The sequence below is a fragment of the Chelonia mydas genome, chromosome 27, assembly GCF_015237465.2.
Source record: "Chelonia mydas isolate rCheMyd1 chromosome 27, rCheMyd1.pri.v2, whole genome shotgun sequence".
In the NCBI taxonomy this organism is placed as follows: domain Eukaryota; kingdom Metazoa; phylum Chordata; order Testudines; family Cheloniidae; genus Chelonia; species Chelonia mydas.
Window position 1 is genome coordinate 2,584,391 of NC_057860.1, and position 26,059 is coordinate 2,610,449.

The window sequence follows — 26,059 nt, forward strand, 5'->3', positions numbered from 1 at the left end:
TCTCCAGGACCGTCCACACCACTTGCTCCCAGCCGAGCGGGACAGTCACCCAGCCTGAGATTGGGAGCAGCAAGGCACACCCGGCACTGCTGCTACCCACGCAGCGGGGAAAGACACCCTGTACCCTCAGTATCTCCCGCACAAGCAGGGGCTGGGGCTGACTTGACTAGGCCTCTCAGAGCGAGCCAGCCCTAGGAGCTGCACGGATCCCCCCCAGGAGACTGCAGTATCCAAGCAGACAGCGTCATGCCAAGGCCTCCTTGGCAGAGCCGTGGATCACGGCAGCAGAGGAATTGCCTCCTGCTCCGGTTGGCAGAGCTGGTGGCTGTGCTGATGGGTTCACTCCTAGCTCCTGGGCAGCTAAAGCCTTTCAAAACAGGCCAGGACTAATCAGTCAGGCCAGCCGTCTCAGTGCAGCCGACTGCAGCCAACCTTCACCCTCTGCACAGATGCCTGCGGGGAGGAACTGTCCCTAGTAGAGAAGTGCTGCCAGGGCCGTGCACAGAAGCAGCTGTGCTGAGAAGGGCTCCCAAAAGCACAGCCCCTTCCTGCAGGTGAAGATTGGGGGGAGCGGAGGAGGGCTGTGGAAGCCCTCAGAGGCTGGATGTACCTCAGCCTACCTCCTTGGAGAAGACCAAGCGCCAGGATGTTTGGACCTACCCAGACCGGCAGTGCCCCCACCCTAGAGCAGTGCCCCCATCCAGCGAGGCCACAGGGTCCCAGCTATCAGCCCTTGCGGGTGGGGTCTTCTCCCAGGCCTCGCACAGGGGAAGGATCAGCAGCCACGTTAATCCCAGGCAGCCGCATGATGAAGTGGAGTCTCACACTGGATCATTACACTCACTCAGTTTATTTTGGTTTTAAATGTGTTTTTAAAACAAGCAGGAAGTTTTAAACACCGATTATCTGCAATGGCCAGTGGAGACGACAGAGACAGGGGAGCTATGGCCCCATGGAACAGAGCAGAAGTTAAAACAGGAAGAGGAATCGATCCTGACAGCAGCTCATTTTCCCCATTAACTGCACCACAAGTAGGAAGGAGCCAGGGAGATGCAGAAAGAGCAGAGAATGTGAGAACAGAAGGATGCTGTGGGGAGCTCAGAGCAGTCACTTCCAGAAGACAGCAGCTCTTTCTGGGCGAGGGAACGGCAGCACTGCCTGCCTGCTGCATGGGAAGACGGGAGAAAACCCTGCCCCGTCTGCAGATCAGACTAGGGGCTTCCCGCCTCCCCCGGCTCTGGCATCAGCTAGCGGCACACGTGACAGGTGAGGCCAGGCCAGGCCACTGGCGAAGGGAACGTTGTTTCCCTGGTACTAAGTGCTCACGTCTCCCTCCTCCAGGGTCAGGCTGCAGAGGGTGATGGAGGAGCACAGGAGGTGCGTGTATCAGCAGCACTAATGAAATGCGGCAGGCCATTAAAAAGCCACTATCGAGCAGTTGGGCACACGGTGCAGTCTAGTCTAGGCAAGGGAGTCTGCTTCCTGGTCACTCCACTGAGGGGAGAGGAGAGCCAGGCCGTTGCTGGTCAAGGCCTGGCCAGGCCCAGTGGTCTGTCCCCATGGGAAGCCAGGGCTAGCATGGCCAGGCTGGGGAGAGCCCTTCCTGCGGCTGAGCTCCACAAGCAAGTGAACCAGCCAGATCAGTCTTGCCTAAAGCCTCCAGGCTCAGCCCCACCCTCCATTTGCAGCCAGTCCTTATTCCAGACTGTCTCCGGCCAGCCTTGTGCCTTCTGATGGCTGCGGGGAAGGTGGTTTGCCACAGCCGTCTCTGCGGGGCTCCCTTAGCAGCCGTGCTTGGGGGTGAGCCCTAGTTCTTGACGGGGTCTGCGCAGCTAGTGGCTAGCTGGTCCAGCTGCCCAGGCAGGCCTCAAACACAGCGAAGGGGGCTCCTTCTGTTTCTGCGCGACAGTTCCGACAGCTCTGGTCATCTCTGCCTAAGTCCAGCTCAGACTTCTGCTTCAGGACCGAGTAGAGATGGGACTCATAGCCGCTGTCTTGGACATTGATGCAGGTCCTCCGGAGCACCTCCAGGTCTACTGGCCGGTTCCTGGTGCCCTGCAGAGCGTCCAGTGAGCAGAGCAGCTGGACGTCCCAGTCCGACTCTGAAGAAGAAGATGGTGGCCCCAGATTTGGGCCAGTGTGGGTTCTGCAAGGGGCAGGCTGGAGGGTGCTGGGATGGGCGGCCAGGCTTTCGCCAAGGTCTGTGCTGTTGGGTGGCTTGGGCAGCGCACCTTCAGCTACTGCAGTGCAGTGCAAGCGCCTGGCTGGGGGGATTGGCAGGTGGGGGAGGGCCGGATGGACTGCAGAACAGCTGGCCTTGTCCCAGGTAGGTGATTGCAGCTCGAGGCCAGATTCGGCCACACAGCAGGGAGGCTCTGGGGCCTGCTCTGTAGACTGCCCCTCCTGCAGGCCTGGAGTCCTGCTCTCCCAGACCTGCTGAGTGGCTGTGCTCGCCAGGGTAGCCTCAGTGTCGTCTATAGCCATGGGAACAGGCTCCGGAGGCTCTGGGAGCACATGGGCTCTGTCCAGAGGCATCACTGAGGCAGGGAAGCTGCAGAGCCTGCTGGAAAGCAGCAAGAGCTCTGCTCCAGGAGCACCAGATGGAGCAGTGCCAGCAGCCCCTCCCGCAGCCAGCCCCACACCCCGATGAACTGAGCTGCAGCACACCGAGCCTGTCCGCTTCTCCAGATGTAGGGGGTCGCTACTCAGCTGTATTATCCTCGGCTTCTTTTCCAGCCGCATGCAAGGGCTGTCGGAGAGTTTGCGTTTCCTGGAGCAGGGTGATGCTCCCAGAGGGTGACTCAGGGACTCGACTGAATCCTGGGGAACAAGTTCAGGGGAGCAAGCAGCTGCCTCTCCAGTCAATCCATCGCTGGCCCGGGTCCATTGGCTGAGATCAGGAGCCGTGGCCAAGGCAGTAGCCCCCACTGCACTGTTGTCAACAGCAGACTGGTCTGTGTTCTGACACCAAGCATGGGCCCTCCCAGCTGGCCCTGTGCTAGCAGATGGCCTGGCTCGCAGTGTCTCCTCAGCCCATAGCCCCAGCAGAGGGTGCCCAGCAGGCAATTCTGGAGCAGGAGGGAGCTCGCTGACCTTCTCCTTTGGCATCTCCTCTGGGCCTGTGGAGCATTCCCCACCCAGCACAGCCACTGCATTGAGAGACAGCTCTGCTTTGTCCTTCCTGGCCAGCTGGTGCTTCCCTCCCAGCTCTGCAGCTGGAGCGCCCAGGCCTTCCACAGCCTTTGCTCGAGAGCCACAGAGTTCGTTGTCAGCTGCAGGAGAGCAGGGCACCCTGGGAGAGAAAGCTTCTCATTTAATACGGGAGCCCCTTGCATGGAACAGAAGCCAGGGCTGTGCAGCACCCTAGCAGGGCTGCAAGGATGGGGTATTTAAGCCCCTCTGCTCGGAAGGTGAGGCCGAGTAAATTGGGAGATCGCCTGGGAGGAGCAGTGGCTTGAAATGCAGCTGTGCAGAACTCCAGCCCAGGAGGGAAGTTCACCAGGGTCACCTGCTGGCTGAGCAGGACAGCCTGACCCAGCCCCAGAGGGACACACCCCAGCACAGAGAAACAGGAGGGGGACTGAGGAGTAGATGTGTATTTTGGGCAGTGAGGGGTCCTGCATCACAGGAGATGAGCCACTCTTGGGTAAAGGCATGAGAGGGGTCTGGGAAATTCCCCACAGGAACCAAGAGAACAGCCCCAGGGCAACAGGAGCCCAGAGTGGCTCATGTCTTTGAGGGTGCAGCAGGGGAAGGAGCCAGCTTGTCTACCCTGGACACCGAAGGGAACTTGTCCCCCTAACCCTGCTCTGCCAAGGTAAGCAGGGCCCCTCCACCAGAACTGCCTGCCTGACTGTCACTGAGCAGCTGACTGGCTGTGGATTTTAACCCCCCCGTGATCCGGGCTGCCCAAGCCAGACCCTCAAGCCCCAGGGCAGCAAGCTGTTTGTGTGTTACCTGGGGGGAGAGGACCAGGCTGGGATCTCTGCAAAGTCGTTGGTGAGCTGAGCGATGACGTGATCCACAGCCGCATACTGAGAGGCGTCCAGCGCGAACCGCCTGTGCCGGGGGCTCTGGAGGTGCTGGAACAGACCAAGGGGAGCGTGGGGCCAGCAGCTTCTTCTCGCAGCAGGCCCAGGAGAGCAGGGTGCAGTGAGCCACAGCCCCATGCTGGGGAGAGTTCCAGGGAGCAGCAGTAGCTGCTTGCCCTGCAGGTAGCTGCATGGCAACTGCTGGGGAAGGCTAGAGGCCCTCAGGGACAGGCTGTGGGGCCAAGGGGAACAGATGTGGGCACAGAGGGAATGCGGCTCTACCCCTGCCCAGGGCTATGGTGCTGGGAACATCCCAGGGCCAAGGTATGACAAGTATGGGGCAAGAGCAGTGCAATCCGCAGCTTGGCTCCCAGCCACTGGGATGGGCAACAGTGCTGGCACCCCAGGCTCCCCCCGGGCCAGGGGCACGACTGCCCCGTGGGACTGCACACTCCCAGCTCCCAATGGACTTGGGCTGTTCTGCTGAGACAGGTCAGAGGAGCAGCAGACGGAGCCAAGGCACACCTGTAAGATTGTCTGCATCCCCATTGGGCACGCCTGTGTTGGGCGTATCTGCAGAGGCTCTGCCTGCCTTGAACCACAAGCGGGGGAGACCAAGGCAGCTCCTGCAGTGCTAGGCCAGTGGAGCCCTTACCATCTGCAGCTCCCCGAAGGTCTCCTGGCAGCATTCACAAAACCCCTTCCTCCTCTTGGGCACGGTGGCTGGGCTGGACCGGGGGCTCCTCTCTCTCTCGCTGTGCGTCAGACAGCCCTCGGGGGCTCTGCAAGGGGACACAGTACAGGGCTAGAGATCCGTATTATCCCCATGCCTAGGCATCGGTTGGGCTAGGTGCGGTACAAACAAGATGGCCTCTGCCCCTCGGGGCAGACAATCTTAGGGACGAGACGAGACGGGAAGCACAAGGATGCGGTGAGAATGCTGCTCAGCGTGACAGGCTGTGGGCTCTGCACACTAGCGGCCTGACTGTTGTCGGGTCCACGCAGGCACTGCAGCAAAGGAGAGTTAAGGTGGGATCTGAAGGCGGGCAGTGAGGCAGCTGTGGGAGATCTACAAGGAGCTCGTCCCAAGCGTGAGGGGCAGCAGAGAAGAAAGCACAAAGGGGCGAAGAAGGCTAGCATCGCTGGGCTGATCAGAGGTTGGAGTTGACTTCTTCATAGTCAAGGAGAGGTGAGAGGTAGGGTGGGGATAAGGCCACAAAGGGCCTGCAGAGTGAAGACAAGCAGCTTATGTTTAAGGCGACAGAAAAGGAGGAGTCTGTGGAAGGACACAACAAGGGCGGGGGGAGGACATGGTCAAGACAGTGGACGAGGAGAACGACGTCTGTAGCAGTGTTTCGGATATGAGAGATGCACGTGTCCAGGCCAGACAGAAGGAGGCTGCAGTAATTGAGAGGTGAGATGGGCCTGGATGGGAGCTCTACGTCTGTGGATGGATAGGAGAGGCCTAGGGATGTTCTGCACAAAGAACTGGTACAATTGACACAGTCTGGGTGCAAGGACCTAGAGGGAGGTCAGAGTTGAAGATGATGCCTGGGTTACAGGCCTCAGTGACAGACAGGACAGTGGGGCTGTCCATACTGAGCAAGTCAGAGTTGAAGGCAGCAGGGACCCCCAGCTCACCGAGTCTGACCTCCTGGGCACCAGCCCCACCCAGCACCCGCACACTGAACCCAACTGAAATGAGCCCAAAGGGTCACAGCCCTCAGGACACTGGACTATGCTGTGCCACAGGCTGAGGGGCACCAGGGCCCGAGGCCCTTGAAATGGGAGGGGAATGATGTGCGATACACCCAGATAATCCTGGCCAGTGACCCACCCCCCATGCTGCAGGGGAAGGCGAAACCCCCAAGCTCACCACCAACCTGACCTGGGGGGGGAATTCCTGCCCCACCCCACATTCGGTGCTCGGTTAGACCCTGAGCTTGTGAGCTAGACCCATCAGCCAAGCACCTGAGAGAGAAAATGCCCAGGGCCACCTCAGAGCCCTGGCGCTCCCATGCAGTAGCCCAGCCCAGCCATGGCCATCCTGAGGCTTCAGAGGAGGGAGGTAAACCCAGAATTCCTGACTGGGACTGAAAGCAGCCTGCATTCCCATCCTACACACCACTGTAATAATCTTTGCACAAAATAAGCCTTGTGAGGTACCAATAACTCGCTGCTCATTAACATGTTTGCGCAAGGTCTGCATGCGACGGGTATGGAGAGTCATGGTATCATCATCAGAATGTGTGAACCAGGTCTGTCCCAAACAAAGGGATGAGAGTTCCCTGTTTACACACCCCCACCAAGCTGACAAGGGGCAGAGGCAAACCTCACACTGACAAGGGGAGGGGAAAAAGAGGGCAGCATGGCATCTGTACCCAGAAGGAGACAGACACTTGGCCTAGGTTTCACTTTTCCAGAGGAATCCACTGCAAAGGCTCCCTGGGCTATAAAGACAGGGGCTGAACCTCCAGTGATAAGCAGCTGAATCAGCTGCTGGTGTACGACATTACTGTACTACAAGAGTTTTGAGTGAGGCCTTTTCTGACAGCTAAGGACTCTGGGGATTAATATCACTGAACTGGCTGTATTAACACTCGATGAGGAATTCTGGACACTCACTGATACCAGGCTGTACCGCCTGCCCAGACAGGAGGGGATGGCACAGCTTTCTACCTGTCTCCTATGTGCATGAAGCATAGAGGAATCAAACAATGGAAGCTGCTTTTCATTGAACTCAAAGGGGATGGGAAGCCCACAGGAAGGGAAGAATAGCATGAGAACATCCTATTTCTTGAAACAAGGTCATTGACTTTCAGAAGATCTAAGCAAGGACTGAAGCCATCTTTGGCATCCATCACTACACAGACAAGAGGCTAGAGCCCTTGCAAGCTGAGAAAGACGAGTCCTTCAACCAAGGGGGCTGGGGTGGTGGTGGGGGGTGTGTGTGAAGTCGCTGGAACTGAATATAGGTGAGAAGTTGTCTTAGGTGAAAGATCTTTGCCTAAGCAGACAAGGGAAGCCAGCACCTTGTACCTTTGTGAACGTCAGCCATGGCTGGGAAGGATGACTGGTGAGAGAAATCATCTTGAAAGCCTATATCTTGCTAGATTAAGTTTTAGGCCTTTAGAAGCATATTTTATTGTGTTTTACTTGTAACTCTACCTTCATTCTTTAAACTTGTTAACAAAATTAAGTGAAATCAAGTATATTTCATTTTTATCACAAAAAATATTTAAAGAGAAGGGTGAACTTGTGCCCAGTTAATAAGCTGTGGTGTGCATATATCTTGAAAGGAACAAACGAACCAAATTATGTCTCTGAATGGTCCAGGCGAAGGTTGGACATAGCAGAGCACATGGTTTGGCAACATTTGGGACTGGGAGTGTGTTGGGGTCACCCTGCAGGTAGTAACCCCGGCTGATGGAATCCACATAGTGCTGTTGACAGGCTGCTGACCCAGCACTGGCCAGCACAGACACTTGGGGCATGCATTGGCTGTCAGCAGTCCAGGTTGGGAGCTACACCAGCAAAGCAACAGGTTCCAGGGTAGACAGTGAGAACATTGCATCCTGCTATGTGACCCTGATCCCTGCAGGGGACCAGCTGGGTCCCTGAAGCATGGGTTTATAGGAACACACACTGGAAGTGGCCCAAGGGCCACTGCCTCAGTCAAATGGGTCCAGCTCTCTTAAAACTAAATATGTTGTTTACCCCAGTAGCTCCTGCAGAAGAGGCTGTTCCAGAATCTCACCTCTCTGCTGATTAGAAACCGCATTTCCAGCTTGAATGTGTTCATGGCTAGTTTATCCCCGTTTCTTCTTGGGCCAACATTGTTCTTCAGCTTCAACAGCTCTTCACCCCCACCATAATCAGAGACCAATCATGCCCCACCTGAGCCTTCTCGCTAAGCTGAACAAGCCGTAAGGTCGGCTCTCCATTCCACTAGTCATCCTAGCGGCTCTTCTCTGTACCTGTTCTGGTCCGAATTTACCTTTCATGAACATGGGTGACCAGTGTTCCAGATGAGGTCTCACCAGTGCCTTGTACCATGGCATTGCTCAGCCCAATGAGAAAGGAGGTAGTGAGTGGGGAAGGAGGGAGGAGGTGGATTAAGAGCTCAGTTTTAGCCATGTTGAGCTTGAGCTGATGGCTACACATCCATGAGGATATAGGAGAGAGAGAGGGGCCGACAGGAGATAGGTCTGGAGCAGAGAGGAAAGTCCATGTGTTGTCAGCACAGAGAGTTGCTGAGCTGGTTTGTGGATGAGATTAGCCAGAGGTAAGTGCAGAAGGAGAAGAGATGTGGACCAAGGACAGTCCTGTGGACGCCCCCCCCCCCCCAGAAAGCTGGCGGAGGAGCAGCAGCAGCATCAAGCCCCAGAGTGCTCAGGAGTCACGAGGGCTGCAGCTGGGTCACACAGACTCACTTGATGCCCCGCCCCAGAGGAGTCTGGGGAACACAGGCTCGGGCACAAGCCATCGGCACAGCCAGGTCTGAGGATGGTGAGGCCACCTGCCCGCCAGGGGCCCTCCCCATCCAGTTGGCAGTTTTCTGACCTAGAAAAAGGTCACAGCTCCGATTAGGTCTGATCAGGCTGAGCCGTGGAACAAAGGAGCTCAGGAGAGAGTCTATTTGGCCTCGTGCAAAGGAGCTAGGAGTCTCTGGTGTCCGCAGGGAGCCTGGGTACCAATGGCACCAAGGCAGCAGTGGGGCTGTAACAGCCACACTCCCTGGCAGCTTGCAGCACCTACCTAACTCTGCAGGAGCTTGAGGGGGTTTTCAGAGGCTCAAATGGGCTGGATCTGTTTGGAGCCAGGAAGTTCAGGTCAGGGAAGCTCTTGAATTGGTGATGGAAGGGCCGGAATTTCCTGCAAGAACCATCAGTGTCAGACGTCAGGCATGGCTGTGACCCATTTTGGCGCAGTTCTCACTTACCTGGGCTACTACAGGCTCCCCCACACCTCCTCCCTGAGCCTTCGTCCAAGCACAGAGGCTCAGTTCCTGCGCCCCCGACCCCTGCTTGGGGCTTCCACGTCCCCATTTAAATGACATGAATAGGCAGCAGGTTTAAAAACAAAAGGAAGTACTTCTTCACACAACGTAGAGTCGACCTGTGGAATCCTTGCTAGAGGATGTTGTGAAGGCAAAGACTATAAACAGGGTTCAAAAAAGTACTAGATAAATTTGTGGAGGATTGGTCCATCAATGGCTATTAGCCAGGCTGGGCAGGGATGGTGTCGCTAGCCTGTTTGCGAGGAGCTGGGAATGGGTGACAGGGGATGGATCACTTGATGATTCCCTGTCCTGTTCATTCCCTCTGGGGCACCTGGCACTGGCCACTGTCGGAACACAGGATGCTGGGCTAGATGGACCTTTGGTCTGACCCAGTATGGGGCTGTTCTTATGTTCCTGTTTCCCTTGTTAGATTGAGATGAGAGTGGACCCCTGGGGTAGTTTCAGGATTCAGCATGTTTACACCAGGCCTTGATTTGGCCCAGAGATTCTTCCTTGGGAGACTGCTGGGACAGGCAGCTTCCTACAGAGCCCTCAAGTCCCCCTGCTCTCTGCTTGCTCAGAGAAGGTGGGCTGAGCTGCAGGCCGAGGGTTCAGCTCTGGAGACCTGTGCTGACTCCCTGTTGCAGCTCCAGCCTCTGCCCCCATTTCCCCAGCTCCCTCACTTCCATACCCCTGGACAAGTCCAGCCTTTGCATCCATGGAGGGCCCCATTGACTGCAATGTGGACAGCACTTGAAAACTCATGAAAGCCAGACTTGCCTCCTGTTCAGGGGCAGACAGCAGCTTCACAGACAGGGCACCACCACCGGTGGAGGCCATAGGGCAGGCGTTTGCTGCCTAGCCCTGAAAGACGCTGGTAATTCCGTGGGCATCCTGCATCCCATAGCTCCAGCTGTTGCTACCACTGGTGGATGTGTGCCGGTGGGCAGTTATGTACTTGATTTTTCCAAGTGTAGGACAAGGCCTTTGGAACGGTGAATCCCAAGGCAGCCTTCTCCCTGCACCCTCCCATCCCATGTGCGGAACCGCACTGGGCCTAGAGTACAGGACGCAATCAGCAGTTTGTGAAAATCTTTGAGGGACACAGTCTCAGCTAGAAATGCCTGTTACCAGCACCTGAGATTAAGCCGATAGCATTGAGAGACCTAGTTCTCCTCTCACGCCTGAGCTTGGATTGCATTACACTCCAAGCCAGGGACATTAGAAACTGGTGCTGACTATTATCAGTGTTGCAATGGCACCTATGAGCCTGTCATGGACCCAACCCCACTGCGCTAGGCCCTGCATAAACACAGAACCAAGATGGCTCCTGGCCCAAGGAGCTCACGCTTGCTATCCATCCATTTCACTCTGCTTCTTACGCTCTCACCCAGTGCAGGGGTGGAGTTTCTTGCACTGCACGGAAGGTTTTACCCGAAACCTGCTGATACTTTAGAATTCACCCTTCTGCTCTTTGTGCTTTGTTACATATTACTCCCAGACCTAACACTTGGTCCTGTAGCTGCTTGTTAGTGCCCCTTCAGACGTGGACCTCAAAGAGTACTTAAGGCACTCGAGTTCTGGACGCTGCTGTTTCCCACGCCTCTCTAAAGCAGTGGTTTTCAAACTGTGGGTTGCAACCCAGTACCGGGTCGTGGAATGGAAGGCACTGGGTCAGGGCAGCTCTGGTCAGCACCCCTGATTGGGCCGTTAAGAATCCCATTGGCGGTGCTGCCTGGCTAAGGCAGGCTAGTCCCTACCTGTTCTGACACCATACTGTACCCAGAAGCGGCCAGCAGCAGGTCTGGCTCCTAGGCCTGGGGGGTCCCCCGCACGGGGCTCTGCGTACTGCTCCTGCCCCAAGCATAGTCTCCGCACTCCCAGCCAATGGGAGCTATGGGTGCAGTGCCCGCGGGCGAGCGCTGCACAGAGCCTCTTGCGTGGGTCCGCCTAGGAGCCAGACCTGCTGCTGGCCGCTTCCAGGGCGCAGCACGGTCCACAGTGCCAAGACAGGTGGGAAGCCTGCCTCCTCACCCCCACTGCGCCGCTGACCGGAAGCCGCCAGAGGCAAGCCCATGCCCCAATCCCCTGCCCCAGCCCTGAGCCCCCCTGCACCCCAAATCCCTCATCCCTGGCCCACCCCAAGCCTGCACCTCCAGCCCAGAGCCCTGACCCCCTCCTGCACCCCAACCCCCTGCCCCAGCCCTGAGCCCCCCCAAACCCTGAACCCCTCATTCTGGGCCCCACCCTGCAGCCCTCACCCCAACCCGCAGCCCTCACCTCAACCCTCTGCCCCCCCCCCACACCCCAAACCCCTCATCCCCAGCTCTGTTGGGTCACAGGCATCAATTTTCTTCAACTGGGTCGCCAGAAAAAAAAAAGTTTGAAAACCATTGCCCTAAAGGATCGTATTACTTAGCTGCGCAATGAGCTACACCCTAGAAACAACTGCTTTCTAGTAAGAAAAGTGCATCATAAACATCACAGTCCTGTAACATTTGCTCCTTCCCAGGGCTAGTCACATCCGTTGCTACAGGGACAAAGGCAGCTCAACAAGTGGCAAGAATCTCCGTTCCCTGTGGCTTGGTAGGCTGCAATTCTGCAAGTTACTTGAGCAGCACAAAGAGGCCCAGAGATCAGGGCCCATTGCGGTGGCTGCTGTACACAGACAGGCCCTGCCCATGGAGTTTATCTCTAAACACACTGGGGGACGAACACACAAGAACTGGGGCCCAGAGAGATGAAGTGACTTGGCCAAGGTCACACAGGGAATCTGGTTGAGCTGGAAATGGAGCCTCTGTCCAGTACTGTCACTTCACAGTGCACACAGGTAACCAAGGCTACATTTCCGCACTGCACTTACCCTTCTTCCCCAGCACCGGAAGTGCATCAACAACTCTCTTGTCAATGGAGGGGCTCGGAGGGTTCTATGGGTAAGAGGGGAGGGAGCATCTGCCGAGGGACTCCTCGCAGCCCTTCAGCCAGGAGAGCAAAGTTTGCCCACAAAGTTAAAAGAAGGATCAGATTGAAAAGGCTCATTCACCTGCTCCGGTCCTCAATCTTCAGAAACGGGGGCTTCAGTTTTCCCACTAGAAGGAGAATTCTGCAGTTAGCAGCTGGCCTGGGCAGGCATTCCCTCCCGCCCCCGCCCCGCACACCCTATCCCCATCATCCAATCCCTGGCTACACAGAACTGGACTCCAAAATCTAAAGTTTGTTTTTTTCCCCCCCAATATTTATAACATTTCTGGATGCGAAGAAATCCTGAAACAAGAATCAAGATCTGTTTGCCAGAGAGTCTGCAGGCAGCCTGAAACAATAGCCCGGAGCAGCATCAATTTTCCACTTATCTCCACCAGTGGACTCTGAAGCCTAATGCTAAGGATGCGGATATTTCAATGGACAACTTTCAGGGCAGACAGTCATTTAGAAGGCAAAACATACAATCTGTGTTCAGAACCTTGGTGGGGACGGTTAAGTCTAGAGAAGATTTAATGGACAGCTAAGAGATAGCGAAGAGTTAAAAGCTGCTGCAGATGAGCGAGCAACAAGATAGTTAGTTCTGTCAATAAGGGCCCAAGTTGTGGTCAGGCCCACAGCCAAAGCGCGGCTCTTGTCAGAATGCACTCCATGCCAGGCGGACAGCAGGTACCAGCGTGCGCTGGGGGAGTGATAGCTGAACTCGGCCTCAGCAGTGTCAGGATTCAGACAGCTTCTTCTGGGGCATCAGGTTAATTATTCCCATAGGCAGGATTTTAGGGCTGTGCCTTCCCGCTATGTGGGCAGCACAAGGCAAGTAGCCTGGTGTGTCCCAGGCTGTGCCAAGGTGCTCGGTGTTGCACTTGAGGAGGAGGATTTGGCCGACTGAGGAAAGCACAGGAGCAGCTCCAAGTGCTTTTGTAGAGAGAGTGTCAAACTCACCACAGCCACAAAGGAGACTGGAGTCTTTGCTTCTTTATGATGGGCCCAGGCCTGAGAGGTGGGTAGCCCCCTGCCCAGCCTTGGGAGATCAAGAACACCAAGTCTGACCACCCCTGCTGGGGCTGAGGCACCCAAGAGGCCTCTGAGCAGGTTTGAGCCAAGATTTTTCTCCAGGATGTTAAGTCACTGAAGGGAAGTAGCTGTTCAAGCACAAGGCTGAGACTGTTCCCATGCAGTTGCTAGGTGCTCAGCACTTTTGGAAGTCAAACTGCATATTTAGGGACCTAAAATGAGACTGGAAGCACCATTTGGTGCCTGCATGAGTGGCCTGGCCAGAGAGTTTTGATCGGTGACAAACCCCACCCCCAGCGGTTCAGCTTTCACTCTCTGGTCACAATCTTTACACTAGTTCTCAGTCACTGGAGGTTCTTCCAGCCAGACGAGCCCGAAGTCTCATGTCAGCAGGAAGCAAGGTTTCCTAGAGATCTCCAGCCATCTCTGACCCATCATATAGGGGCAAGAGAGACACAGGGCTATTGTCCGCCCCAGCTCTGGAGGTCACCTTTTAACAAACAAACAAAAAACAAAAAGCTGCCTTCGAGGTTTAAGAGTCAGACTTGACTCCAGCCTGAATGCTTTGAAGGCAGCAAAGGCTTCTCTGAATGCTCCCTTGCCAGCAGGGTGAGGCAGGGTGAAGACCACAGGCTTCCAGGCCAGCCCACGAGTGAAGCAGCATCGCTGCAGTACAGCCACACCACTCGTGCTCCGGTCTGTACAACAGATCCCAATGGTGCAGTAGTGAGCCAAGGACATTAAAAAACCCCCCCCACAAACTGCATGTGAAGGCACGGTCAGTCCCACATCGGCACCACAGTGGCATATTGCAGCCTTCTGCTAACAGGAGTGAGTGGGATGTGGGGAACACGTCCTCCCCTCCAGAGGATGTGTTATTCAGGACTTCATTTCACAGCCAACACGGATTCAGAGAACGAAGCACCAGGACCGCAGTTCTTACCATGACTCACAATTCTAGAAGCCCTGCTGTAGAGTCTCTCATAGCACAGAGGAGACGAGGTAAGTGGACAAATGATTAACATGATTTTAGACAAGATCCCGCTGGAAAGCAAGAGTATAAAGCCAGCCACACAGGAAGCATCCTAGCTATGCTTTCAAAATGCTGCACAAGCTTTAAAGCACGACAAGGAGAGCCCGGCAAGAGTTTTCTGTCTGAGCTTGGACAGTAAACGGCTTTGAGGGAACAGAAGTTTTTGCAAAAACAAGTCATTTTGTTGAAATATCACAGTGAGGCATTTTCACAAAGTCTCCCAACCAGCTCGACACCAGCTGAGAGCAAAGCTTCTGTACTGACCTTTAAGGACTCCTGGCCCCACTGAGAAACACTTCATCTAGACAGAAAAAACAGACAGCATTTAGGATGGGAGCCAGCCATAGACAAGACTAGCAGCCCACTGATTCCACAGCAGTGAGGGGGGAGATGCCAGCACAGGGCATGCTCATCCTTAAGGCAGTCCATGGCTGCTGTGCCCCTGGTGTTTGGCAGATCGGACTTGGTTTGCATAGCTCAGCACTGCCTAGAAGAGACTCCTGGAAAGAAGATCATACGACTGGCCCTTCCTAAAGGAAGGCCAGCCTCACCCGTCCCCAACCCTAGCACAAGCCTGCTGGCAGACTGACCGTATACCGCATTGTGATTTTACCTCCCTTGCAAGTTGGGTGGAGAAAGCTGGAGTTTTCCCCTGTAAGTTGGTTGGGATCTGGGCCTGTTGTAGGTTGAGACCCCAGCTGGTCATCCAGCCTTGCCAGCCTAGCACTAGGCCTGGACTGCACCTGAAGTTGGCTTGCTAGACGTATTTCAGCTTGCGTGAGCTTTTTTAAGCGAATCTAGTTTTACCAGTAAAAGTATCAGCACGGACTCAGTTATACTGAGCTAAAGGTGCCTCCTCTTCCTGCATAGAATAAGGACTTTTCTACCAGTATAACGACATTCCCACTAAGCTAGGTTATACTGGGTTAACTATACCAAGTGCATCAGAGTTTCAGGCCAGAACCATCAGATCATCTAGTCTGACCACCTATATATCACAGACCACCCCCAACCCCTGGACACACCTGTATTGAGCCCAATAACTCCTTAGGCAAAAGATTTCAGCCCTCAGGAGACGAAACAGTTGCATGCCACAGGCAGAGAACAGAGGCATTAGTGGCATCTCACTCTTGAGGCCCCTGCAGTGGCAGGGAATTGATCAGGTGACCTGCTCAGATGATCTGGTTTGTGACCCACACTGCATAGGAAGGTGGAAACCCCCACCTCACCCCTGCAAGGTCTCTGCCAGTCTGACCTTGGGGGAAAATTCCTTCCCAGCCCCAAAGCTAGTGATCAGTGAGACCCTGAGCATATGAACAGGAGACATCAGCCAGGCAATGGAGAAGAAATTCTCTGCACCATCTCAGAGCACTGATCCACCCTGTCCAGTGTCTCATCGCTGCTTCAGAGGCAGGTTAAAGAAAAAAACCCCACAAACAAAAACCCCACACAGAATACCTCTGGCCAATTGTGCCCTGGGGAACAGATTCCTTTCTGATCTCAGCAGGCAACCTGCTTAAGCCCTGAAATGTGAGATTTGATAATAATCAAGGTCTTCCTACTGATCTGCGAGTGTTAGGAACATGCAGAGGACAATGCTGGGGGCAGTGCAGAGCTTCCTGTTCCCCCCCATAGTCCATGAAGGAAGGGGATGAACAGGGGTTCAGAGAGTCAGAGTCCACGGCCAGAAAGGGCCACTGCAACCACAAAACAGCTGCAGCATTGCTCCTAGAGCAGGATTAAAGCATGTTGCAGAAAGATTTTAATCTCACTTTAGAGACTCCACGCAAGGGTGAGTCTGCCACCTCCCCGGGTAAGCTGTTCCCATGTTCACTCACCCCCAGTGCTGGCAAACTGCCTCTTACATCAAGGTGGAATTTGTCCAACTTGACCTTCCAGTCACTGGGTCTTGTTCCGCCTTTGGCGGCAGAGTTGAATAGCCCCTCTCATGATCAAAGATCTTGTCCATGTGTCAGTGCCCAGGTGCAGTGAGCAACTCTCCCTTCAGCTTTCATGTCAGTAAAACCAATAGATTGAGTTTAAGCCTCAAATCACGAGGCTCCTTTTCCAGCATCTGGATCACATGGGGCCCCTTTGAACTCTCTCCAGTATGTCCTCATCTTTGAGGTTTGGACACCAGAACTAGGCAGTGTTCTAGTAGCTGCCTTACCAATGCCATACAATCATAGTAATGAAGGTCTGGAAGGGATCTAGAGGGATCATCCAGTCCCATGCTAAGGTAAGATTAAGTCAGTCCAGACCATCCGTGACAGGTGTGCATCTAACCTGTTCTAAAAAAGAAACACAAAACCATCACTTCCCTACTTCTACCCGATATTCCTTTCCATACTTGTCCTTTTTGCCACACTTTTACACGGAGCTCTCATGTTGAGGGACATCTACAACAAACACTCTGTCGTTCTGAGTCACTACTTTCCCCCAGTCTTCCATCCCGTACGTATAACCTGGATTCTTGGTTCCTAGATGTACTACCTTACATTCGGCTGTATTAAAATGCATTTTGCTGGATTGTGATCATTTAATTATTTAGATCATTAACAGTATCCTTTCCTCATTACTTACTGCCCCAATCTTTGGGTCATCTGTAACTTTACCAAAGATTTTGTATCACCTAGAATGTTTATGGAAACTAACTTGATTTGTTTTGTTGAGCTTATAAGATTGGTCGAAAAAGGGAACAGTGTTGATGTAACAGACTTCTGTAAGGCCTTTGACTTGGTACTGCATGATAGTTTGATATTCTAGTTTTTAATCAAAGTAACATAGCACACACTAAATCGATTAAAAACTGGCTAACTAAGCAGAATCATCCTCCAGCAGCTGCATTTCTAGTGGGGTCCTGCAGGGATCAGTTCTTGGCCCTAAGCTATTTAACAGTTTTTATGTTTTCTACCAGGTCATTGATAAGTCATCACTGATAAAGTCTGCAGATGTCAAAAATTGGGGGTGGTAAGTGACGATGAGGGCAGGTCACTGATTCAGCATGATCTGGATCATTTGGTAAGCTGCATGCATGCAAACAATGTGTGTTTTTAATATGGCTAAACATAAAATGTATACATCTAGGAACAAAGAATGTAGGTCATATTTACAGGGGAAAATGTCCTGGGAAGATGTGATTAAAGATTTGGGGGTCATGGTGGATAATCAGCTGAACATGAGCTCCAGGGGGACGCTGTGGCCAAAAGGGCTAATCCTTAGATGCATAAACAGGGGAATCTCGATTAGGAGCAGAGAGGTTATTTTACCTCTATTTGGCCCTGGTGCAACCGTGGCTGGAATACTACATCCAGTTCTGGTGTCTGCAATTCAAGAAGGATGTTGATAAATTGGGGAGGATTCAGAGAAAAGCCACAAGACTAATTAAAGGATTAGAAAACTTGCCTTGCATTGATAGACTCAAGAAGCTCCACCTATTCATCTTAAAGAAGTCAATGGGTGACTTGAGCATAGGGTGTAAATATCTACCCGGGGAACAACTATTTAATAACTGGCTCTTCAATCTAGCAAAGAAAGGGGCAACACCATCCAGTGGCTGGAAGTTGAATCTAAACAAATTCAGACTAGAAATAAGGCACAAATTTTTAACTGTGAAACTAATCAACCACTGGAACCGTTTACCCATAGTTGTGGTGGATAATCCATTCCTGACAGTTGTTAAATACAGACCGGATGTTTTCTAGAAGATCTGCTCTAGGGATTATTTGGGGGAAGTTCTGTGGCCTGTTTACACAGGAGGTCTGACGAGTCACCACAAAGAACCCTTCTTGCCTTAGAATCTAGGAATGGTTGATAAAAATACTGATTGGCACTGGACAAAACCAGTCCCTCTGGGGCCTTGCTCATTGACCTTGTATGTCAGACAAGGCCTGAAGTGACTCTGCTGTAAGAGGGCTGCATCCTGGGCTAGTTGGGAAGGACAAAACCCTCTTGTTACCAGGAAGCCCTGGACTGGGGGAAGTTTAGGTCAGTTACCATCGTCTTGTCACTCTGCTTCCTTGCTCCTGACACGCGGAACAGCAGCTGCTGCACATAGGCCATCATTTCTGTGTGGGGTGGGAAGTCAAGGAGCTAAAGCCCAGAGAAACAGAGGGAGCTGCTACTCCTCAGCACCCATAGCGAACAGAGGATGAAATACAACTCCATCAAGCTACCCACCATACCCGGAAAAGTGCTTTAGCACCCTCCTCTGCCATCTTTGGGAAAAGAGTGGTACCGCACATCCTCCTTCCATGGAGGAAATAAGGACAAGAGCTAGTGGCCAGACGGGAGAGGGAGCGCTGCGTGTTGCGTGCTATAATCTGGCTCTAAGTGTCACAGTGGGAGCTAAAAGAAAAGGAGTACTTGTGGCACCTTAGAGACTAACCAATTTATTTGAGCATAAGCTTTCGTGAGCTACAGCTCACTTCATCGGATGCATACTGTGGAAAGTACAGAAGATCTTTTTATACACACAAAGCATGAAAAAATGGGTGTTTACCACTACAAAAGGTTTTCTCTCCCCCCACCCAAGAGCTTTCAGCCCTAGATGGCGGATTGCTGTGTTGGCCCTGAGAGTCCAGGTGGGTGAGAGAATCTCTGTTCTTGGACCAACTCCCATTAGCCCTAGCCAAGGCAGACGTAGCAGCGTTTCCCTTTACAGAAAGATGCAGAGGAGGTGCAGCATGCCTTGGAATTGGACAAACAGGCAGAAGCTGAGCTGCTGCCCACTTTAGCCCAGAAACTCTAAACTCGCGTTGGACAGTGCTGGGTGTGCATGAGCCCAGGGTACAGAGCCTCAGCTGTTGGCTCAAGTCCAGCACAGGTCAGCAGAGACCTAGTGCCCCAGCCCCATTGTCAGTGAGAGGCATTCCCACTCCTCCCCTCCCTCACTGAGGATCTCAGCCAGCTACTCTCGTGGGGGTCGCTACATGCCAGGATCAAGGCACTTCAGCAGGGCTCACTGACATGGTTGACGTTAAACGTGTCTGTGCTTAGAGAGAGGCCTTCAGGGCCATCAATCCAGCAAGGACGTGCCTTTGACATACAGACCAGGTATTTTCCACTGCATGCATCCGATGAAGTGAGCTGTACCTCACGAAAGCTTATGCTCAGATAAATTTGTTAGTCTCTAAGGTGCCACAAGTCCTCCTTTTCTTTTTGCAGACACAGACTAACATGGCTGCTACTCTGAAAACAGACCAGATGTTATTCTAAGGGCTAGTGGTGGTTCTGTGCCGGTGTTTAGAACCCTTGGATCAGGAGAGGAAGGTTATAGTCAGACTACTAGGAAAAGAACAGAGTGGGTCTGACCAAGCCTACACCCTGTTTTCCACACACAGACTTTTGAAGACCCTCCTCTGAAAGCCTGTTTCCCCAGGCCAGCAAAGCCTCAGTCAGTGTAACCCATTGTCAAATTCTTGCTCCTCCCCCCATAACCAGCCATTCACCCCCCAGGTCATTGATTTAACAGATTCAGAAGCTAGATATTAAAGATCAGAGTCCCATCCCCACAACACAAAGTTTCTGTAGAAGGATACCATCCACATGCAAGATCCGAACGCCCCAGGAGCGAGCATTGACAAGGGTACTACTGCCACTGCTGGAGTCCTGCACAAACAAGAGGAGAGACTCAGTGATGTACAGCCCAGGGCAGAGTGGACATCTCAGTCTGTCTGCTGGCCTCGACAGGGTATGAGATTATAGTGTGTGTCACATCATTGTCAAATCATTAACATTGGTCTTTCCTGGCCCCCATCCTCAGTCAGCAGCAGGATTTTAGCAGATGTCATTTTGAGAACTTCTAGAGTTGGGAAGCCTAGTGAAAAGGCTGCAATCCCACTGTTCAGAGGCTAGAAAACTGCTTATCTTGACTGACCAGAAATCAGTGGTAGCTAAGATCATCTTGGTATAAGAGTTGCCAGCTTGCTCTTTTCAAGACTAGAAACAAGAGTTATCCTGCTGTAGAGATGGGATTTTTGAGTAGCCACTTCTGCCTTTGCCCTTTCAGAAAGCTCAATCCTGGGCCAGCTCCCTGACCCAGAGGGGATCTGTTGATTTGCAGATGAAATTGGCATTTCCAAGTCCTAGGGCACATGGTGCAGGGAAGAGGAGAAATGTTCTTACCCTGACTCAGAGCTGGAAGCATGAACTAGACTATGTAGCTGTAGCGTGAACCTTTTAGTTAAGCATTGACGCCATGTACTGAGGGATCGGAAACCTTTCAGCATAAGGTCTAGAGGCAAAGCCTCCCACAACTCTGCAGCCAGCCTATGTGGCTAACCAAGTCCACGTCACACGTGGCTTTAGTGCTCCCTAGGTTATTGCTACTTCTGATGCCGCTGTGATGCTCTTATAGGCCTGGTCTACACCTAAAAGCATCAGGTCAACCTTACTACATCACGTACTTAGGCCTACCGAACCCCACTGTAGTCTTCCATTGAACTAGTCTGGAGAGGCGGGTTATCTACATTGACAGAAAAGCCCCTTCTGACGATGTAGGAAGCATCCACACTGCAGCGCTGCCACTCTTATGCAGTCACATGCGTTGGGTTAGAGCAACAGTAGTGCAGCTACCTGTATGAGTGCCCAGTCCAAGCGTCAGCACTGGGAGGCAGCACGTGGGAAAGGAATAGACCCCATTAGGGGCTGAATGGCTTGGAGCCCCAGGCAGCGTTACCGTCTTGCATTTTCAAATGGAGGACTTGTCCTGGCAATGGCCCAGGTGGAATCTAGTGACGGGCCAAGTCTCTGCACCGTTCCCCAAGCACAGACTGGATTGCTGCCCTGCTCAGGAATGCCTTGCACCTACCTGCCTAGAGGAGAAGCCCATCACCGTGCCGCTCACCTGGTTCCTCATGGCCTTCTGCAGCAGCTCCTTCCCCCTGCTGATCAGAGCCTGCAGAAGACACAAGCCAAACAGCATTTAGACCAAAAGCTCCTGAGCAGCCAGCCAGGTGGACCAGTACGCTACTGCCCAGATAGTTTTAAAGGGCGAGGGCACAGATCCTCAGTGTCCCTGGCACCCCCAAACCTCACTACCACCCCAGATTACAGACCTCCAGGGAGATGCAATAGGGTTTAACCTTCCCAGGAGAGGATTTCGCTCAGAGCCCCCAGGCTTCCCCTCTCCACCCCAGGCTCCTCACTGCAGATGTCCTCTGGAAAAGGACAAGCTCCTCTTGGGCAGCAGCAAGTGACCTTTGTACTTTAAGGCTCTGCTCTATGGGACTGAAAGTCTGCTCTGGACACCTAGAGCCCCCCGCCTGCAGGTCAGCCCAGTTTCAGCATGATGGATCGGAGACTACAGAACAGGTCAGGTGAACCGTGCAGCAGGAAAGCCATGGGAATCTGCTAGGGAAGCCATTTGGCCTCTGCATAGGCATGCCCAGCAGAGGCCATGTTGCAGTAGGATGCCCTGTCAGACCGTAGGGAGACAGCAAGGTTTCTTCTAGTTTGGGGGTAGGCCCCACGCCATCTGACCTTGTATTTCTTTATTACTCTGGGCAGCCCTCAGCGCAGTCATGGCCAGCGCCCCACCCGGTGCTGTATGTTCTACTGTTAGCAGTTCAATGGAGTCTGACTGTTTTACAGGCTGGGAAGTTGGGCCTTGAAGTGCAACACTGAGCCCCTTTCTCGTGACCTGCCAGCTCCCTTCTCTGGCGGCATGGCTGCTTCCCAGCCCACCTACGTCTTACACCTGCTGCCTCCACCGTCTCCCCCTGCTCCCTCTCCAGCATGTCCTCCCACCTCTGAGGGTGCACAGAGAGTTCAGCTTAGACCTGTTGAGTCCAGCCCTCTGCCCCAGACAGGGATTTGCTGACTCTGAGCAGAATTGGCAGGATGCTTTCCTTGCAAGCTGGAAGTTCTAGGTAGGGGACCCTGGGTCTCATCCTACCAGCACCTTGATGATCGTTCCTCTGCTCTAGCGACATTTCTGAGCCTGGGGCAAAACCCAGTGACATGCAGAGCTGGTCCCTGCATGCAATCTGGAGTAGGGGAGGGGCACCATTCACATCCATCCCACCAGCCAATACCAGGACAAGTCACACAAAAGGAAATTAGAAGCAAATCCATACAAGAAACAAGCCCCTATTATCTCTGCTGAGCAGCAGGACTAATCAGCCAAATAAACAATTTCTTCCAGCATTTAGGCAGGTGCAGCACATCTATACCCTCCAGCCGAGGCAGCGAGGCCTGCCACACTTCCAGTCTGTAGCGACCCTGAAGGGAAGCATCAGCTTTTATGCCACCATATCCTGCTACAAACCTGTGTAAATTCCTACGGTATTTATCCCTTCACCACTGATTAGCAATAGTCTGGATGTGCCGGCCATTTGCTGTACCGTGGGGAGTTTGTCTGCCACCCTAAGATTTCCAGTTTTGATTGTGAACTGTAGGCTAGTAAATGAAAGGCACATCGTAGTGCCACTGTATGCTGTTGGATGGTGCTGCACCCCAGAGGCAGTTGCACCAGTCTCTATGGACACTTTGCAGAACGTTTGGAGATTAAAAATGCTATAGAAAGATTTGGCATCTCAAGCCACTGCCCAGAGGGCAGGGCTCATTTATCGGAGTGTGAACAGCACCAGGACTGGGACAGATTAATAGAGAAGTGTTCTCAGTGAGGCAGACAAGCTCTTCTGCAGCTACTGTTCTCAGGCTCTGCTCCCCACCAGCCACTGCCCCAAGGCTTAAGGCTGCCTAGACCCTCACAGTCCTTACACTGTCTGCTGGCTTGTGGTGATGCCCCGCATGGCTCCCTTTGGGCACAGCAGAGGGCAGAGTCTTTGCCTTGGCAACCCCTGAAGCTGCGCTGCTCCGTTTCTCAGTCGGTCTCCGAGGCCCACTGTCCAGTTTGGCCTCTTTGCTGCTGGAAACCACATAGCTGACTTCTTTACTCAAGAAGCTTTCAATCACCTGGACCAAAGACAAAAACAGAGTCAGCTGCAAAGCCACCAAGTCCACAGCAAGGTCTGGAACATCTTAAAGAAACCACCATCTTCAGTTGCCTAGATGCAGGAACAGGGCTGCGTGAGATCTAGTCTTTAAGCTAGACATTTCTCCCCTTCCAGCTCCATCCCTTACTGTCTTCCAGTCCTAAGGCCTCCTCCCAAGTCACGCTGGACTATTAGTTACATGCAACTGAAAGATACCTTGTAAGGACTATACTGGTCAGCCTAGTGAGCTGGGACACTCGAGAATCAGTTTACACGTGTACTCAGAACCCTTCCCCAGCCCCTCTGTACAGCGCATTAACCACAGTGCCCCCAGCTGCCAAATGCACTGTTCTTGAAAAATTGGCCCTTGGTGTCTTCAAGAGCTCAGCTCCCATTTAATGGCCAAGTTTTCACAAGAAACCAGCACCCAACATGCATCCAGGGGCTGAGCTCCTGAAGAACAGGCACCACTCTTGGGAGCTGACTCTTTCGAAAACCTGGCTCCACGTGAATAGACCTACAAGCAGCTTGTGACGGACTGTCCCCATCTTTGGGCTTAAAAAGAGCATTCAAGACTTCCTGAGCCCTGCAGATGGGAGCACAAAGGGTAAAGTGACAGGGCCGGGGCTTTCCAGGAATGCATTCCTACCCACCACTCCCTCTACCATTTTAGGTTAAGGTTTGGACTAGAGGTACTGAATTCCACCACCCACCCAAGTCCATTCAGCAACTCTGCCCCTTGTCAATTCATCACTCCTACAGCAGCATCCATTCAAGTCTTTGGCTCTTCTGGAGCTAGAGCGCAGCTGCTTCATGCTCTCCAACAGGCAAGGTGCCTCCATACTCACCCCACCCAGCTGCTTTATTGTCGCCACCAGAAACTCCATGTTCTTGTTATTCAGCAGGTCCAGGTAGAAGGATTTTCCCAAAAAGGGCAGGTTCTTGGATGACCCGGTCACCTCCTGCTGCTGTTTCTCTGGGGGTCTCCTTTGCCTTTTCTCTGATTGGCAACCCATCCTACCTGCTAAAAAACACAGCCACCAAGAGAGTCAGCCTCTCAGATGAGCAGTGGGGAGAGCACAAGGGACGAGGGTATCTGTCAAACATACAGCTAAGGGTAGCATAAAATCCCTCCTTTACCTGTAAAAAAGGTTAAGAAGCTCAAATAACCTGGTTGGCACCTGACCAAAAGGACCAATAAGGGGAGAAGATACTTTCAAATCTGTGGGGGAAGGTTTTTGTTTTGTGTTTCTTTGTATTCTCTCTCGGTCAGTGAGGAACCAGGGCAGGGAAAATACATCTCCTAAAGCCATATCTGAACTAAGCATTTAAGATTACAAATTGTAAGTAATAGGAAGGAAATGAGTTCGATTATCTTTTGTTTTAGCTTGTGAATTTTCCGTAGGCTAAGAGGAAAGGAGGACTTGTGGCACCTTAGAGACTAACAAATTTATCTGAGTGTAAGATTTCATGAGCTACAGCTCACTGCATTGGATGCTCCTTTTCTTTTTGTGGATACAGACTAACACGGCTGCTACTCTGAAACTAGGCTAAGAGGGAGGTTTATTCCTGATTTTTTTTTGGTAACTTTAAAGTTTTGTCTAGAGTGGAATCCTTTGTGTTTTGAATCTGATCACCCTGTAAAATTACCTTCCATCCTGATTTTAGAGGTGCTTCTTTTATTTTGTTTTTATAATAAAGTTCTGTTGTTAATAACCTGATGGGGTTTTTAGGACACTTACAAACCAAAGAGGCTGGTCTGTGCTCACCTTGTTAACCTATTTGGTTGGTATATTATTCTCAAGCCTCCCCAGGAAAGGGGGTGAAGGGGCTTGGGGGATATTTTAGGGAACCAGGAACTCCAAGTGGCCCTATTCCTGAATGTTTGTCTAACTCACTTGGGGGTGGCAGCAGTACCCATCCAAGGGCAAGGAAGGATTTGTACTGTGGGGAAGTTTTTAACCTAGGCTGGTAGAAATAAGCTTGGGGGGGGGGGGTCTTTCATGCGGGTCCCCACACCTGTGCCCCAGAGTTCAGAGTGGGGAGGGAACCCTGACGCTATCGCAGCTGCTTTGGGCTCCTTCTGCCCAACACACAAGAGAAACAAGCGCAACACGCCTCCAGGGAAGAAAGGGACAAGCAAGTCTTTTAACTCCTTGCTGCCATTACAGAGGGGATTGGGGCATGTTTTAGAGCTGGTGTTCGCCCTGAGGCCATCACCCCCCCAGGTAATTGCATCCTACCGCCACAATCTCCCGGGGGCTCGCCCCGCCCTGGCCCCCCGGGGAGCGGCTGCCGCTCGGCGGCGCCGAGGGACTCGGACAGGCCCCGCGCCGCGGACACAGGGGCAGCGGCCGGGCCGGGGCGGACGCGGGGAGCACCTGGCGACGGCGGCGCCCGGCCCGGCCTGCCGGGAAGCGGCGCCCACCCCGCCGCTCGCGTACCGGGCTCCGGCTCAGCCATCGGGGACGGAGCAGCGGGCGGGTCTGGGCCCGCGCCGCCCGGCCCGGAACAGAGCGCTCGGGACGCGGCGGGGAGGGAGGCCTGCGCCCCGGCCACGCCGCACGGCCCCGGAGACCCAGAGCGCTCGCCGCCGCCTTCGCCTCACAGCGGCCGCGGCTGCCGATTTAAATTTCCGCCCCGCCCCCTCCGCCGCCGGGCCCAGCCAGCGGGCTACGGCGGCCGGGGAGGGACCAACCGCCCCCCTCCAAAGCCAGCGCCCCCGCCCCGAGAGAGGGCGGGGCCCAGGCCCGGCGCCGGGGGTTGGGCCCCTCCCCCCCAGGCGTGCTGGCGTCACGACGTGCTGGCGTCACGGCAGCGCGAGGGCGCCGGCCCGGGGGCGGTTTGTTTTCGGGCGGGCGGGGCCGCTGGGCCGCAGGAGCGCTGGAGTCTCCCGCCCTTCGCACGCGGGTCCCGGGCGGGGTCAAGCGCCGCAGGGGCCGGGGGCTCCGGGCCTTTGCTGGCGGGAGGCGGGGTCCGTGCAGCAGCCGCAGGGCAGAGCCGGGCCGCGGGGCTCAGCTCCCGCCCTCGGGCCCGCTCCGGTCTGTCTCACGCCGCGCTC

At 53.7% G+C, this 26,059-nt stretch overlaps 1 protein-coding gene across 10 annotated transcripts; it reads right to left on the bottom strand.

Annotated features, from left to right (window-relative positions):
* Window positions 1–834: 834 nt before the first annotated feature.
* DBF4B (DBF4 zinc finger B) lies at window positions 835–25,706 on the bottom strand. 10 transcript variants are annotated; one of them, XM_043536891.1, is made up of 13 exons: window positions 25,380–25,706; window positions 23,847–24,022; window positions 22,784–22,978; window positions 20,871–20,957; window positions 19,600–19,669; window positions 18,056–18,126; window positions 17,329–17,382; window positions 14,324–14,360; window positions 12,077–12,122; window positions 8,790–8,906; window positions 4,687–4,813; window positions 3,958–4,082; window positions 835–3,292 (listed from the first exon to the last, which is right to left on the bottom strand). In XM_043536891.1, exons 1-13 carry the CDS (start codon window positions 25,459–25,461, stop codon window positions 1,840–1,842), a joined length of 2,640 nt encoding a protein of 879 aa, XP_043392826.1. In that variant the 5' UTR covers window positions 25,462–25,706; the 3' UTR covers window positions 835–1,839. The 10 variants fall into 10 exon arrangements, with proteins under 10 accessions (XP_043392826.1, XP_043392828.1, XP_043392827.1 ...); XM_043536893.1 differs by having other exon boundaries at window positions 25,443–25,705; XM_043536892.1 differs by having other exon boundaries at window positions 20,907–20,957; window positions 25,380–25,704.
* Window positions 25,707–26,059: the final 353 nt, after the last annotated feature.